Genomic DNA, 18,119 nt, shown 5'->3' on the forward strand with positions numbered 1-18,119 from the left:
AGATCATGTGAGAGTGAAAATGGTTACTGGAAACTAAGGGGAGAGAATACCAGAGGTGGCTTCCAAAATGTAGTCGGCGTAGGGCACAGACTTTGTCTTTTTCTTACACCTGTGAGACTTGAAGCGAGAACCTTGCCCTCTCTGAGCCTCGGTTTCCTCCTCTGTGAAAGCAGGTAATAGGCTGTTCTGGGGATGCAATGACCATCGGGCACCTAGTTCTTTCTAATAAGAGCCACTAGTGAATGACATCTGTCTTCCTCTCCCCCTAGCAAACAAGTTGTGTTGAATTTGAGGGCCAAGCCGTCCCGAGTTTGGAAATGCCTCAAAAAAGAAAGGACCCGAATTTATTAGTATATTCATTTTTTTATAACAGTGGCAGCTCCAGAGACAACACACTGTCCCAGGACTCGGGGGGCCTTGTCCTGTGGGTAGTTTCAAGGCCCCCAAAGAGGCAGCATAGCCGTGGTTGGTCAGGGAGTAGCCCCAGCTATGTGGCCGGGGTGCTCCTTCCCCAACTGCACCCTGGGAGTGTGGAAAAGGAATCGATTTTTACAGATTTTTAGCATCCTTGGAAAGAACATGTCCCCAAGTCCTTGCTTTTATTCTGAACTAATTACTGTGAAATAACATAATTTAATTGCACTTCGATGCAGAGAGAAAGTGAGAGTGGTCTCCCTGATGGCTGTTTTTTCACTGTCGTAAATACCTGGCTTGCAGAGAGGAGGTCCGTACAGTCAGGGCTGTGCTTTGTGCTGCAGGCTAGGGACAGAGGTGAGGAAGCCCAGCCAAGCGGCTCTTCATTTCAGGGGGAAAAAAAAGAGAGGGGCGGGAAAGGGGAGAGGAAGTGAGACGGCAGTAAAGAAACACAGTGTTTTTTTCCTTCCATCAGTAAAACAACAAAACCACAACTAAAAGGCTTCATCCTCCTAAAGACAGCAGTACAGTCTAATAGCAAAAGCACAGACTTCACCCTCCAGCCGTGCTCACACAGGTTTTTCCATCTCTCTGCATCTTGGTTTCCTCATGGATAATTTTGTCCATTAATATCCAAGAGGTGTTTAAGTGACAGAACATCTGCTAAAGGTCCAGTTCGGTGAGTGGTCCATGGTGGGTGCTGAGGAAATACAGATCTCACCCTTCCGGGCAGCTGGATCACCCAGAGATTTGAACCCAAGATTCAGCAGCGAAGGGCCATCTGCAGATGCAGGGATTTCAGGTAATCTGGGATGAAGTCGAGGGAGCTTCCCCAAGCTCAGGTTTGAGACACTGGGGAGCATTCAACTGAGCCTGCCTGCTGGGTTGTGTCCTGGGCTACAGTGACAGACAAAGCCAGGTAAGCTAGCATCACTGCTTTGAGTCTTCCGTGGTTTCATAGACAGCCAGATGTGTAGGAGCCCAAGGCAATAGTAGACAGATGATAAAAGCATGTTACTGGAGTTTGAACTTTACCCCTGTGGGAGCCTGAAGGAGAGAGCAATTCATTGTAACCAGGAAGATCAGGTAAATTTCCCCAAGGCACTGAGCCTTGTAAATCAAGTAAGATGTTAAAAGAGAAGCTAGGAATGGTTTTCTGGAAGATGGAACAGTCTAGACAAAGGCAAAGGACAATAGAGAGGAATGTTGGCTATTTTTTTGGCACGTGTGTCAGAAGACTGTGCATTAAACTATCCATCTGTGCATTGGATCTACTGCGGGCCTCAGTCTCTCTCTTACTGAAGGCTCTTGAATGTAGAACTACGGAAACCACAGGCACTGCAGGAGGACGCTGGCTGCCTTCCCCCTTAGAACAGAGGCTCCACTGGGCAGATACATAATAAATCCCTTGCCTTCATGTGAGGCCTGTCAAACCCATCAGTCCTCTCCAGCAGTCTCTGCACTGTGTAGGATTATTCGCTGCAAGCCCCAGATGGGGAAACTGGGCCTGCTGCAGTTAAATTACTTGTTTACCTGGAATGACTGGTAAGTAATAGAGCTGGGCCTAGAAACCAGATTTTCTGAATCCAAGTCCTGTGTTCCTTATGTAGACCATGCCAGCTCTCAGAGCCCACCTCTGACGCCTTTCCCTGCTGCTGTGCTCCATACCCAAGGCTCAGAGCAAACAAGGGGGTGCTTTGCCATTCTGTCTGGGACTTTCCCCTGCCCCTGCTCCCAGCTTCCCTCCCGCAACCTACCCTGATCGAACAGAGGTGGCAGCTCACATGTGTTGAGAGCTAACCATGTTCCAGGCATGTTCTGAGTGTTATATATATTCCTCATTTAATCTTCTTAACAATCCTACCTATCCAACAAATATTTGTCAGGTACCAGCCGGGTGCTAGGTACCATTCTATTTTTATTTCCATTTCATAGATGAGAAACCGAGACCTGAGGAAATTATTAAGTCAGTTGTTCAAGGCCACGTCACTAGTGAGTGTGAGAGCCAGGATTTGCCCCCAGAGCTTGCCCTCTTCCCACTGTGCTCTACGATTCCCGTAGCTGGAGTGGGGCTGGAGCGGGGCTGGGACGGTTCACCTGATCTGAACTGCTGAGAGGATGCACAGAGCTCCTTACTAAAGAGAGAAACTACCTTATTTTCCTAAGGAAGAAAAATTAGCATCCATCTGCCCTGGGCCATGCACTGTGCCAGGATTGCTATGTACCTGTGGCATTGAGTGGAGCTGTGGTTTGTACCCAGAGTGCTTCAGGATTGGAGAGCAAAGGAGGCCCAGATGTCATCAGGGGACCTCGGTACACATCGCTTATTGAGCACTAGCCCTTCGTGTTATCTGATTCACCTGTTCTCCAGGCTTCATGTACTGTGGCATTAGATTGTCACCAGTGTAACATTACATTTTGGAGGGAGCCTTTCCTGCTGGTGTGTGGCAAACAGCTAGATTTATTGTGCCTTTGAGCCTGGAGTTAGGATTTTGTTCACATCCTCCAGTGGGGGAAGAGAAAAAATGCCAGTATCATTAATTGAGCTGTGGCCTGCATTTCATCACATTGTCCTAAATTTTACCGCTCAGGCCATCTGTAGAATTCTACAGCAAGACAGACTCATTGGACTCCTATGTGTGTCTTAGTGTATGAGTCTCTGTGTGTGAGTACACACATGACACCACCCAGTATGGATGCAGAAAAAAAGGTATTTGAGAGGAGATGGAGTTGGGGGTAACAAAGATTAAATGAGAATTTTAGGAGAAGTAGCATTTTTCTTTACCTGAAAACTGGAAACTCTTCTTTTGCTTGTTTATGCCTCCTCACTTTTCTGTAGAGCATTAAGTCCATTGAATTGTACTGTGATTACCCCTAATGGTATCGGTCTGGGGCTGTGTAGAAAGTTTCACATGTAAATCTTTGCATTAGTCTGTGTATTAAACTTTGGGTGTTCTTTCTTTCATTGATTAACTTTTAAACAACATAATAATGATGTCTTATATTTTCAATACACTTCAAAAGGACTTGCCTTAAATTTAATCCTTATAAGAACCTGGGAGGTGGTTTTGTATTCTTTCCCTTTCTACAGATGAAAAAACTGAGGGTCAGAGTGGTTAGGTGACGTATTTGCAGATGCATAGCTGGTAAGGGCCAGAGCTGGGAGTCCAGCTATCTCTGCAGATCTGCTCTGCTGCCTACATAGGTGGACAACAGAGCCAGCAAGGGATGGATGGGAAGCACCTGGATATGGACTGTCAGGGTGGTGTGCAAGGGACAGGTGCTGAAGTAATGGTCAGGAACCGGGGCTGGGGAGGGGAGAGCAGATGGCATTTCTGGCTTGGGGCGATGGTGGAAATCCTCACAGAAGAGTTAAGGTTTGAAGTAGGCCTCGAAGGATGGGAGAATGATTTTAAAAATAGGAAAGGTGGGCTTCCCTGGTGGCGCAGTGGTTGAGAGTCTACCAGCCGATGCAGAGGCCACAACAGTGAGAGGCCCGTGTACCGCAAAAAAAAAAATAGGAAAGGCAGTGGCCGTTCCACGTAGAGATGTTAGATCAACGAAGCCTGGAGGCTGTGTGTTCAAGGGACAGGAGAAACCCACACAGACAGAGGTTCCTGGGCAGGGAGAAGCAACGAGGAACGTCAGGTACTGTGCTCAGCAAGTGTTTCAAATGCTCAAGTTTCTATCCTCAGGAAAATACCACCAACAAACTTTGAGCAGTAAGGCAGGGCCATATACTTCCGAGATTTCCTTTTCTATTCTCCATTTCTGTCATTTCCACAGTTTTACATCTAATCAGAAAGGCAGCGTGTACAGGGGTTAGGGACAGATTCTGCACAATCTGGATTTGGCTCAGATCTGAAGTGACCCTCTGCCTCTTATTAAATGTGTGATCTTCGGCAAGTTGTTGGACCTCTTGGAGCCTTAGTTTCCTCATCTTGCAAATGAAGATAATAATAATACCTACCTCCTAGGGCTTTGCAAGGATTAAGTGATAGTGTGTTTATCAAGCACTAAGCCCAGTGCTTGGTACTATTAATAACAGTGGCTTTTATCACCACCACATTCATCATCATCCTCATCATCACCATCACACCATCATCACCATCACCATCACCATCATCATCACCATCACCATCACCACCACCATCACCATCACCATCATCATCACCACCATCATCACCATCACCATCACCATCACCATCACATTCACCATCACCACCACATTCATCACCATCACCATCACCATCACCATCATCATCACCATCACCATCACCATCACCACCACCATCACCATCACCATCATCATCACCACCATCATCACCATCACCATCACATTCACCATCACCACCACATTCATCACCATCACCATCACCATCACCATCATCATCACCATCACCATCACCACCACATTCACCATCATCATCATTACCATCATCATCATCACCATCACCATCATCATCACCATCATCACCATCATCATCACCATCACCACCACATTCACCATCATCACCATCACCATCACTATCACCATCATCATCACCATCACCATCATCATCACCATCACCACTACATTCACCATCATCACCATCATCATCACCATCACCATCACCACCACATTCACCATCATCACCATCATCATCACCATCATCACCATCACCATCACCATCACCACCACATTCACCATCACCATCATCATCATCACCATCACCACCACATTCACCATCATCACCATCATCATCACCATCATCACCATCACCATCACCACCACCACCACCACCACATTCATCACCATCTCCATCATCATCACCATCACCATCACCATCATCACCATCATCACCATCATGGTTCCTGGAACTCTGTGCTGCCTTAAACTTCCTAATCTAAGGACTGAGCCAAACCAGGGGTCCCTGCATATCAGAGAACTTGTGCGTATTGCGTGCCTGTCTCTGTGCACAGACAGGGCAGAGAGGCAAGAAAACGTAGTATGATCCCAAAGAGCTAGAAAACGCTCCAGTGGGCAGGAGGCTGGGAAGCTGTGGAGAGTAAAGGGGGGATATCACACACTGTTCTGTGAGAGTTTAAAATGCTCTTTCAGAATGCTTCTCATTATAAAGAAATATCATCCCTAGTTACAAATCTGGGTGGCAGACTCTGCGTTAAGCTGTCCACCCTCATTCTTCCCGCTGAAGTGACTGTTCCAGAGGGAAAAGGCCTATCCTAATAATATACACACAAATTAAAACTCCATTTAGAGGTACAGTGGGGACCACCTCCTAATTGACTTTGATCATTGGAAAAAAAAAAAAAAAAAACCCAGTTACGTGGTTGATATGCCAAAGGAGATCAGGCAGTGGGAGGGTGCCTCACAGAGCCTTGCAACAGGACGTTTTCTAGTAGCTATGGAAATGGAACCTAGCAACAGGCACTTTCTCCTTCTGGAGCTCCCAAGCATGAACCAAACCCCGTGTTTCCTTCGGCCCCCTTTGATGGTTGGTACAGGAAGGAGCGGACAAGGCCTCACACATGAGAGGCTGGTCCTTGGCTAAGTTGAGACACCTATTTATAGAAATGCTTTAGATAGCCTTGTGAATAGTCTTGGCACTTGGATGCAAGCACCACAGAGAAAGGAAACCCAGCAGAGCTCTAGGCCAGCGTTCCGCCCCCTCTCGGGAAATGACAGGCACTTTCCCAGCTTTCCGCGGCTGACATGTTTCTGCCAGGGCAGGGCTGGCTGCGCACCCCAGCAGAGCAGTTGAACAGGCTGGCGACCCTGGGGTGATTTCGCTCCCTGGATCCTTAACGAGGGTTTGAGTATGAAGGGCAAGGTGGTGGGTCTTCCACTGCGTGGAGTCACTTCCTTGACCGCTCTGTCAGCAGTGATTTGATCAGAAGCTGCATGTTCTGATCAGGACTGCGTGGAAGCCTGCCCTGGGCTCTGACAGCAGTCTGAGAAGAGCTCAGGGTGTGGAGTGACCTGGACCTGGGTTTGGATCTTGGTGCTGCCATGATGAATGGTGCAATGATGGACTGTTCTGGGGCCTTGGTTTTCTGAAGATCCAAAATCAGGTTAATAATATCTACTTTGTCACTGTGTGTCGAGGTCCTAATCCATAAAATGGAGATACTATCTTCCTTAAAAAGCTGTGAGATTAAATGACATAATGAATGTTCATCCTCCGGCACTGTGTCATGCACATGGTACAAGTTTTAATAAGTGGGAGCTGTTACTGTTTTGGTAATAATCCTAATTATGTCTGTCTCCTTCCTTTGCTCTTTTTCTTCTCTCCTGTGGGCCAGGTGCTGGGGGATGGAGATGAGAGAAATGATCCCTGCCCTAAGGGAGGGCCTGCTGGCGGCCTGATATCATTTGCCCTGTGGGCTCATTCCCTTAACTTTAGGCTCAAGAAGATGACTCCTTTAGTCTGGGAGTGCAGTGCCTGACGGAAGAACAAGCCATGAAGGGGCCTTTCCTGCTCTTACAGGATTTTCTGCTGCGACTTAGTGACAGGGCCATTTAGCAGAAAGAACTCGGAACTAAATCCGGAGACTTGGGCTGAGCCCAGTTCCAGGCTCTGCCCCAAGTGCCCCCTTCAAGCCTGAGTCTCATCTGCCCATTGAGTGCGGGGCAGGTTCAGTCATAGCGACATCCCCCCTCCCACAACCAGAGCAAAAACTCAGACTTCTCAACTCCCTCAAGAAATCTCCGTACTTCACTTTCTCAGTGAAAACCTTAATATACACTGCAAATGATGGTGATGATACCACTGTAGAAGGCTACCCTCTGGTAGTAAATTTGAGTAAATACCAAGCAGCATAATAAGCTCATAAAATATATTCTTTTCTTTCACCTTCACAGCAGTTCTTTGGAGCTACAGGTATTATTGTCACCATTTTATAGATGAGGAAGCTGGGAGTCAAAGGATTTAAATAACAGGAACAAAGTCACATAACCATAAACCTGAAAACGAGAACAGGAACGCAGGGCTGTCTGGCTGCCACGGCTGTGCTCGTAACCAACTGTACTTCGTGCCTCCCATCTTCCTGTGTCTGGCGCCAGCGCTATATTGGGAGTAGGGCAGGGAGAGGTCACATTACCGGGCTGAGGTCAGTCCAAGGTGGCCAACCCCTAAGCTAGTCATACACAGAAGAAGGCTTAGTAGAGCCCGTCGGGTGAAAGGGGCCCAGAAAAGATAGTTTTCTTATTCCATTACTGCAGTCATAGCCGTTCACTCCATTCTGCACAAATTAGATTCCAGCCCTGGTCCCCCTACAACTTGCCGTGTCACCAGTTTTCAGTGCCCTCCACTTACATTGATCTTTCTCCTCCGCGTTGACGGTGGGCGTGCCTGTTTCTCCCCTTCTCTCGTGCCCATCCCCCCACCCCCCTGTTTTCCAGAACTATTGAGCGGCTGCCAGTGAATCCTTGTTGAAAGGCCTCCTTTCCCCACAGCATTGCATGGTGCAGAAAAGTGATTAACTGTGCCAGAGTCCGTTCTCCAGAAAACAATTAATTTGGGGGTGAGAGACAGTAACCCTGATTGTTGCAGTCAGGTTTATCCAGAGATAGGAAGAAAGGCAATGTGTTTACTTGATTAAAAATTAGCCCCACGTAGTCAGCAGTGGGATCCTATCAGGCTGCTTTATAGCAATTCCGCTTTTAAAAACTGTTTTATCCGCTGGACAGATATCTTTAGTTCCTGTGCCCAACGTCTTGTCAGCTGATGGGAGCAGGGTAGGGAGAGAGCCCTCAGCTCAAAGAAATTTGCGGTTGGCGTGGGAGGGAAATTAGGGGCAATGTGTGGAGAGAAGGAAAGGTGATGGAACAGAGCTGGCTGAAATAAATCTTTCAGGGGATCTGGGAATTAGGAAAATCAGCAGAGCAAAATGACAAGGGTGGTGACGGCTACCATTGATTTTGCTCCTACTCTGTGCCAGGCACAGTTCTAAGCACATGACATGCATTATTTCATGTAATCCTTTGAGGTAAATATTACTATCTATTTTACAGATGAAGAAACTGAGACTCAGAGAGGCTAAGTCATTTACCCAAAGTCAGGGACCTAGTAAATGATGTGCCTCTGAACACTCCAGATAGACCCAAACTTGAGGACTGACTCTACCAAAGTCACTTACTTGCATTTACATGGTTTTGCTTTTAGGGGTCAACCCTGTCTACCGTGGTCAGGTTGTAAACAGGTGGGGACCCCATGCTTTACCCCTAAGATGAAGGTCCTTTAACAGACCATCTCAAAAGAGAAAACCTGGCTATACTGTCAGCAGAGGCCTTGCCTTAAAATTATCTTAATTTTAATTTAATTTCAGGCATTGTAACTCATCAAGAGTCTAGAGGTGAGCCTGGACTTTGGGACCAGTCAGACCTGGGTTCAAAAGTGACTTTATCACTTCCCATCTGGGAAGTATCTTGGGAAGTATTTTTGGGCAGGTCATGCAGCCTCTCTGAGCCTCCACTTTCTTCGTCTGTAAAACGGGAATACTAATGATTTTCTCAAGGCTTATGTAAGGTCTGAATGAAATCATGTATGTAATTCCCCTTGCCTAAGTGTCTGACACGTGGCATATGCTCAAAATCAGGATCTCCCCGCTCGGCTCTGTTGTCCCTCTTTACCTCGTGCTCCTAAGACCAAGCTGTAGAACTTCCTTTTTAATGTAAACAGCATGGAAGTGAGTTTGGAAACTAGTGAAGAAAACTAGTCAGTCATCCTACCACTATAATTCAAAGCTTGATGTCATTTTTACATATCTCTTTCTAGATTTTTTTTTCACATGTGTACCTGGTATTCCATCCAGTACTTGCATCATAGTTTAGCCAAGTTCTCCTATTTTAAGACATCTAGGTTGCTTCTGATTTTTTGACTAGTACACTGCAGTGTACATCTCTGTGTATATGGCTTCTAGGTTTGACACTTTGGAATGTTGTGGCTTTGTTGCCAAACCAGGAGACGAACTTGGGGGATGGAGCTCTGTCGTTCTGCTGTTGTGATTGTCTTGCCTTTTTGTTTTTTGCTTTCTACATTAGAGGACCATAAGTCAGAGAACTCCAGTGAGTTATATTTTACAGAAATGATGCTAGTTAAGAACAAACAAACAACAGAGCATTAATAATGTAAAACAGAAAAGTAGGTAGCCATGCAGCTGGGTTGCTTCCTGCTGCCTTTTGAAACCAAGAATGCTGCTTGAATCAACAGTTTCTTGAAGTTATAACCATCTCTAGTCACTACCTAGAGCTGCTAATTTACAGACGCAACTGGGTTTGTGCATTCGATTTTTGGAAGGGAAGCATGCATGTGACAGTGGAAACTCTCCTATACGTACTTCGGTGACTTCTGCATAATGACTTTGTTAATTGCCTCCTGCTGGCTGGGCGCTGGGGGGAGCCTTCAACGTCTGAACATCTACTGAGCATTTTTCTTAAAAATGTCAAGACAGAGCTTGCACTTTCCCAGCCCTCTCTCGTGTCTCGCCGGGCAGGAAAAAGGCGACTGGAAAATGTCAGCCCTGGGATCAAATTGACCAGATCTGAGGGAGTAAGAAACTCCCCCCACCCTAGCTCTTGGCTTTTAGAAATCATTAACCTTTCAACGTGGGTGATCCTGTGAACTCGCTACCTTTCCACAGCCTTCTTCTCACCTCTTTAGCATCTTTTCACCTTTTCACTGAATTACAAACTAGTTGAAAGGGGATACCGGTATCAGGTTTCTTATTTAGGTCACTTTCAATGTACTTGGGAGAGTTTTGCACAAACAGGTATAAATACACACTGTGGGGTGTAATTTAGATAATCCTGTGATGTACATTGGTGCTTACTATTAATTCCTCTGGAAGGAGGGATTACGATCATTATAATTTACATTGTTTCAGTAGTCTGGTCTTAAGGCAGCCTGGAGAGGACCATTTATATTATTTAGCTTTTCTGGATCCATGACTGTTGTTTCCAAGTCGTCTGGATAGCATGCAACTACCGCTATCTGCAGCTTTAAATGAGGGTTGCTGTGGGGTAAGAACTATTTATTATCACCATTGGGACCCCCAGACATGAACTTCAGCCTTTATTTGCTGGTGACTTTAGATTGCCCATAGTTTACCTCCTATTTAAAGTAAAATGTGTAAAAGAGGAAGCTTGGCTGGGAAACACAGGCTCCTGAGTTTGCAACTTGCCTCAAACTTATACCAGCTCTGTGATGTTAGGTCACTTACTCTGAGTAAATCAGAATATATCCCCATAGCTCAATTTCCATTCAGTTCCATTGTATTCATTCTCCAATAACGTTTTTTCAACCCATCTTTACATGTGGATTAATTCGAATAATATAAATTAAGAATTTGGCATGTAGTATGCACTCAGATTATACCAGGTTTTGAGTTACTGTTGTTACTTTGAATATTATCGAGGACAAAGACGAATGGTTGCTTGAGCTTGTGTATTCTTTGGACAGCCTCTGACCGAGTATGCCTTGTGTCGTTTGGGAAGAGGAGAACAGAGCAGACTATTTCCCTTCCTTCTCTTTCTGTCGCTCATAACCCAGAACTATAAAACTGACTACCCACCAAACAATACAGTAAAAGAATTGAGGGGCCCCTAGCCTGACTTATATTTAAGACTGGATCACAGATTAAAGGTCCCTTTTATTTTGGCTTTAAGACCACATTACTGGTGGAACTTCACATCTCTGACTCCGTATCATCCTGTCCTCTGTCTAAATCTTACTGTTGCAGGAAGGGGGGACCCCTTGCAGGGCCCGAGAGTGGGCCCTTGTCTAACACTCGGAAATGAATTGTCCAAGGAGACACATGTGCTGACAAACCAAGAGACCTTATTGAGAAGAGGTGCCCGGGTGGAGAGCAGGAGGGTGAGGGAACCCAGGAGGACTGCTCTGCCACGTGGCTTGCAGTCTTGGGTTTTATGGTGATGGGATTAGCTTCCAGGTTGTCTCTAGCCAATCACTCTGACTCACGGTCCTTCCTGGTGGCGTGCGCATCACTCAGCCAAGATGGATTCCAGTGAGAAGGATTCTGGGAGGTTAGTAGGACATATGAACTGGCATCCCCTCTCTCCTTTTGACATTTCCCCAATTCTTCCGGTTGGTGGTGGCTTGTTAGTTCCGCATGCCTTACGAGGACCTCCTGCTGCAAGATACCTCCTGCAAATGGTAACTGTGGTGCCTGGCCAGGGTGGGTGGTTTCAGCCAGTGGTTCTCCTACCTTCCAGTCGGCCATTTGTCAGCCTGGTGTTGGTGGCCCTGTAGTCACTTCCCTACCCACCAGCCTCCAGAATTATTTCTGGAGGACTGAATCTCCTGAGAGTCCAAGTTAGAGCTGGATCCAGAACTTGGCTTTCCCAGGTGGTTTCTAAGAGCACATCTACCACAGGCCACAGAGAGACACACCGGCGTCACAGCTGTGTGGGCCTCTGTTTGTGATCGCCGAGGTGCAAGGCCATGAGGAAGGGGTGCCAGCATGCACCTCTGGGCTTCTGGCCGGCAGCCTCCCCCATCCAGCTGTGGACTGCCCTGCCCTAATTAACGTCCCTGGACGCCAGATCCTGTGATCATTTTCACCGGGAACACTCTTTCCACTGGCTTTTCTTCCCCCGCCACATATTTTTTACCGTGAGAACTTGCTTTTGCATCTTGTTTAAAATAAGAGAAAGTGGGCTTCCCTGGTGGTGCAGTGGTTGAGAGTCCGCCTGCCGATGCAGGGGACACGGGTTCGTGCCCCGGTCCGGGAGGCTCCCACATGCCACGGAGTGGCTGGGCCCGTGAGCCATGGCCACTGAGCCTGCGTCCGGAGCCTGTGCTCCGCAACGGGAGAAGCCACAACAGTGAGAGGCCCGTGTACTGCAAAAAAAAGTAAAATAAAATAAGAGAAAGCTTTGACAAAAATGTTTCTCTTCACAAAGCTGTGAGAGCTCTATTCATTCTGGGATTAGTTAATTCTCATGACCTTTTAACAAGACAACTCTTTTGCACACTTAGATGAGATAATTGATTCTAACCGGGAAAGAAGTACTGCTTGTTTAACTGCATATATCTGAGTTGTCCGCAATTCAAACAATTTCTCCATTACCTTTGGAGTTGCCAATAAATAGATTAAAACAGTAAGAAGGTAAGCAGAAATGTGAGCTAATTCAACCTTGGAAGCAGCAGCATATTCACTTCTAATAGGTAAATTAACGTTATTATTATTGACAGCTACACAGAGACGGTCAGGAGCAGTGTAAAGCACCTCATTTAGTGTCTGGTACCTAAAAAGTGCTGTATAAATGTTAGCTACTATTTTATCAGGATTATCAATGGTATGAATATAATGGTTATAGAATATAGCAATCACACAGATGTACAGTTTACAAAGTGCTTTGCCATATATTATCACATATGATACAATAATTCTTTGAAATATTTTTATCCCCATTTCTCAGATGAGAATAGCTAGGAAGTGGCAGTTAGGATTCAAAACCAGTTTTCTTGCCCTTGGTCCAGCACACTTCCCACTGCATCACAGTAACCGAAGAGAAAGCAAAGGGTCTGATTGCATTTCTGTTACCAGCGTACGCTCTCCTGATTAAGCCAGACTTGTGTGTATTCCTCGGTGGCTTGTGTTTGGATCAGGAGTCATAAGGATATGCTGTGCTCCGGTCCCCTGTACACACTTTTTTTTTGCATCTTGAAGGCAGTCACACAGCCCCTCCAGACCACCAGTGACTCTTCCACAAACTGCGGCCAAATAACACAACTTTCCGTCTACCTCACAGACTCCTATACTGCTGCCTAAAAAGACATGTAAAAGCCTTGGACGTTGCTTGATGTGTAAAAGGGGATGTCTTTATAATCCCCACCCACCTTGTTAGAAAAAGCTGGCGAGCAGCGGCATGGTGAAGTGGGAAGAGCCTTCCAGCCAGAAAGATGGATGGTGTGTGATTTCAGGATTCCAGCAGTTTGGGATTCTAGTCTAGACTCTGCCACTTGTTAGCCATTTAACCTTCCCAGGGTTAATTGATGTCTCTGTGTCTTAGTTTCTTCGTCGGCAGAATGGCATTATCACCTTTTAGGATTGTTGCAAGGATCAAAGAAACTTTGAAACGTATTTATTGCTTTTAGCACAATGCCTGGCCCGTGGAAAGCACTCAAGAAATCACAGTTTTATAATTATCAAAATTTTAATTAACCTTCTGAGTTAATTAAATGTCCACATCTATAAATTGGGTCTGGCAAGGTTGCACGAGGTTTAGATGTAATGTATACAAATTACCCAGGGCACTGCCCGGCAAGCAGTTGGTCCTCAGTAAACATAATTACGATGGGCCTTCATATCTCTGTCGATCCTTCCCTGTGTTCCTCTCACCCTCCTAGTGGGTCAGCCACTGTCTCCTCTGGGCCTTCTAGTCCTTCTGTCTGTCTCCCCTGCTTGACTACGAGCTCATGGAAGCAGGGAGCGTCTGATTTAGTTCTGGCTCAGTGTCAGCCATGGGTCCTGGCATAGAGGGGGCTTTTAGAAAGTGTTCATCAGCAGGAGTGATGCTACACAGAGGTTGCTGTGGGAGTTGGGGACTGGAGTATGCGATTCTGTATGTGGGGAGTCAGGGAAGGCGTCCCAGAAGAGGTAAGTATGGGCCATTGATGAGGCTCAAGTCTTGAATCGCCAGTGGGACTTAAGCCGACGCTTTGTACTAGATTGCAAACCTTTCTGGAAAACACGCTTCCTAGCCTTCGCAAGCATTGTGTATTTAAAGGACAACATCCGTTCTCTGGTGTTTTATGGTCTCTTCTCGATTGTTGAAGACTATTTAGCAGTTGCTACCTTGCAAAAATAGTTTTGAAACAGAAATGCATGCCCATGAATCAAAATCACAGCATTGCACAAAATCACCAAAATGCACAGAATCAAAATGTGCAACAGATACACAGTGAAATGCAGGTCCCATCTCTTCCTTCACGGGACACACCCACCGTTATCTGTGTCTTTCTTATCCTTCCAGAAATATTCTGTACATATGCAGAAATGTTTTTACCTAAATGTAGTATGTCAAACATACTGTTCTGAATGTTACAATTTTCCTTCCAGAAAAATATATACAAAGAGCTTCCTCACTCTTTTTTATGGTTGCATAGTATATTGTATAAATAAAACTTATCTAGCCCCTTATTGGTGGACTGGTTTCCAATATTTTGCTATTACAAACAGTACCGTAGTGAATAACCTTGTACGTACATCATTTTGTATGTATATGAACATATCTGGAGGAGAACTGGAACCCCTGAGTTCCAGGGTAAAGGGCATGGGTATTTTTGATTTGATAGCTTTTGTCAAATTGCCCTCCAGGGTTTGTACCAGCTGAGTGTGGCAGTGCTTATCTCCTGTTCTCTTCCAATACTGTATATCTTCAACCTTTTTAAAATCTTTGCCAAACGGTATGTGAAACACAGTATTGCAGAGTTTAACTTACATTTCTCCTACTATGGGTGATGTCTAGAGTCTTTTCATGTGACAGAGCCAATTGCATTTCTTATTCTGTAAACTATCTGTTCATATCCTATGCCTGTTTTCCTACTGACTTGCTGGACTTTGCTTATTATTTGTAGGAGTTCTTTTTCTATTAAGGAAATTAACCCTTGGTGATACAAATTGCAGGTTTTTCCTCTAGATTGTTATTTATCTTTTGAATCAAAAGGCCAAGACCACTACTTACAATACCCAGGACTTGGAAGCAACCTAACTGTCCATTGACAGATGAATGGATAAAGAAGATGTGGCACATATAAAGAGTGGAATATTACTCAGTCATAAAAAGAAACAAAACTGAGTTATTTGTAGTGAGGTGGATGGACCTAGGGTCTGTCATACATAGTGAAGTAAGTCAGAAAGAGGAAAACAAATACCGTATGCTAACACATGTATATGGTATCTAAAAAAAAAAAAATGGTTCTGAAGAACCTAGGGGCAAGACAGGAATAAAGACGCAGATGTAGAGAATGAACTTGAGGGCATGGGGAGGGGGAAGGGTAAGCTGGGACGAAGTGAGAGAGTGGCATGGACTCTCTCACTACCAAACGTTTGGTAGCATGGACGCTACCAAACGTAAGGTAGATAGCTAGTGGGAAGCAGCTGCATAGCACAGGGAGATCAGCTTGGTGCTTTGTGACCACCTAGAGTGGTGGGATAGGGAGGGTGGGAGGGAGATGCAAGAAGGAGGGGATATGGGGATATATGTATACGTAGAGCTGATTCACTTTGTTATACAGCAGAAACTAACACAACACTGTAGAGCAATTATACTCCAATAAAGATGTTAAAAAAAAGGCCAGGACCTCCTGAAACTCCCTCATCCCTGCCCCTCTCCCCACTCCCCTAGACTGTGAGCCCTCGGGGGCAGGGTCTGTGCCTGGATCATCTCTGTGCCCCAGTCCCCTGTGTAGCACTCAGCACTGCCAGAGCTCTCTTCAGGGGCTCTTTGTTGAACTGAACTGAACTGAATTCCTGTGTTCCCCACCCCCACTTGTCCTCCCCTCTGGCTTGGGAGTTCCATTTCCACCTCCAGCAGAAAAAGATGACTTTTCTCATTGCTCACCACAGCCATGCACCTGTTTGGCCTAAACTGGCACCTGCAGCCGATGGAGGGGCAGATGTATGAGATCACGGAGGACACAGCCAGCAGTTGGCCTGTGCCAACGGACGTCTCCCTGTATCCCTCAGGGGGCACTGGGTTAGAGATCTCTGACAGGAAAGGCAAAGGAGCCACGGAAGGTAGGGTTGCTGTGTTGTTCGTGTCGTGAGTCCTCTGTGTCTGCCTTTGAACCGAGGAGACCGCCATGCTGCGCGCCATGTGCCTGACTCACAGCTCCATGCTCTGGTGCTTCCTCCATCCCTCTGCACTCCACACTGGCTGCCAGGCCACCTGTGTCTTCATCGCAGTTCCTTGTCACTGTGAACTCATAGCGGGGCTTGGGCAGGGTTCATGGTGCTCAGCAACATCCCATCCCATGCCCTGAGGGAAGCATTGTGAGCTTTCACGCTGCCGGGCGGCTGTCTTTGATCATGTGGAATCATGATGAGGCAACCTCATGGGATGAGTGGGTGTCTCCTGGAGTTGGGTGCGGCAAGGTGGGTAGAGGGTGTGTTGTAAGCGAAATACCCTTGGACCTTGTGCTTCCATGGAAACACCACTTCGGCTGTTCTAGCATTTTCAACCATGTGACCTTAAGTTACTTGGCCAGAGTCACATAGCCAGTAAATAATGGAATTTGGGACATGAGCCCAGGTCTGTGTGACTGCAGGGCTCTTGCAGTCTCCATAAGTTGACCTACCTGACTCACCTCACGGTTATAAGACCCTGGAGATGAGGATAAGAAATTCCATTGTACAGTGAGACACAGATGTTTCTCTTTCAATGATGGAAGTGGTGGTGACATTTGGAGTTCGGCATTCTTGAATGGGACATCCATAGACCCATGTTCTGAATTTCTTAGGGCTCTTTCTAACACGCCATCAACACAGATTCTTTCACTGTCAGCCAAGAGGTGGCAGACCCACAAAAATTGGTACCGGGAAGGGTGTCTGAGCTCATGGGCCAGGCTGGCTGTCATTTTAGGCAGTGCGACCAGCCCTTCTCCTGTGGCCTGCTTTCTCTCTCTGGTGTTACCTCAGTCAGCAAAGTGGTCACAGCGGCCTCCAGTCTTCACTGCTTACATCTTCTTTCCTCTTAGCTCAGTTAACTTTGGGTCATGGCTTCTGAGCTTCCCTGTCCTGTCAAGAGTTTGCCTTCTAGGAATCAGTTTGGTTAACAGGGTAGCATATGCTTGGCCAGAGTAGCTATTCATGGTCTCTGAATGGTCGTGAAGGCCAAAATCCACTCTTGACCTATGGTCATCTTCAAGGGAACTGAGGGCATTTCCAAAGAGCCTAATCAGAACCTCTGCCTGCTCTTTTGCGGGGGGCAAAGCCAGTCTTCTCCTTTACAAAGATTCTAAGACTTAAAACATTGAATAACTTACACTTTCTTTGCACCTTAATAGGATATGGAGGGAGCATGGATGAAGCCATGGGAAGAGCTCTGGGTTAGGAGTCAAGAACCCTGAGTTCAAGTCCAGCTGCTGCCACTTGAGATGCCCTTAAGCAAATCCCTTGAAAGACTTTCTGGGCTTCACTTTCCTCCTCTTTAAAAGGAGGTTATTGAGCTATATTATCTGTAGCGTCCATTCTAATTCACAAGTTCTACATATGAAATTAGTAACAGAATCATCATATGATTAACCAGATTGTTCTTTAGAATTTTTTTCAGGTTGGCCCTGTCCATGGTCCTTCCTGTGGGCTTGTGATTCCCGTGTCAGCTTATAGTGTCAGATGTCATGGTGAATACCATACATGACAACTGTCTTTAGAATCAACAAACACAGATTTAAGATGTGTGGATCCCTCAAAGATCTCATTTAGAAAAATGTATTTTCTCTATCAGATTTTCTTTCAACAGGAGTTGGCTCTATCTAAAGTCTCCCACTATAATGAAATTAGTTTGTGGGTTGTTTAGGTTTTGTTTTCTTTTTCCCAAGGAGCAGGAGGTGCAGATAAGAGACAAAATAAAATTGCACCAGCTTATTGGTTTACTTTCACTGGCGTATTTTTGCTTAAAGGGATTATCTGTCATTACTAATGCAAATGGAAAGCCTGTTTACAAACTCCTAAAATGC

The 18,119-nt window shown here is 45.9% G+C and overlaps 1 protein-coding gene across 1 annotated transcript in view; it reads left to right on the forward strand.

Annotated features, from left to right (window-relative positions):
• Positions 1–18,119, forward strand: part of TENM4 (teneurin transmembrane protein 4) — a 385,687-nt gene that overhangs the window by 173,956 nt on the left and 193,612 nt on the right. The window contains exon 6 of the mRNA XM_065882183.1: positions 16,009–16,179. Within this exon, the coding sequence (XP_065738255.1) occupies positions 16,009–16,179 (171 nt within the window). The remainder of the gene's footprint in view (positions 1–16,008; positions 16,180–18,119) is intronic.

This window comes from Phocoena phocoena, chromosome 8 (genome assembly GCF_963924675.1).
Source record: "Phocoena phocoena chromosome 8, mPhoPho1.1, whole genome shotgun sequence".
NCBI lineage: Eukaryota > Metazoa > Chordata > Mammalia > Artiodactyla > Phocoenidae > Phocoena > Phocoena phocoena.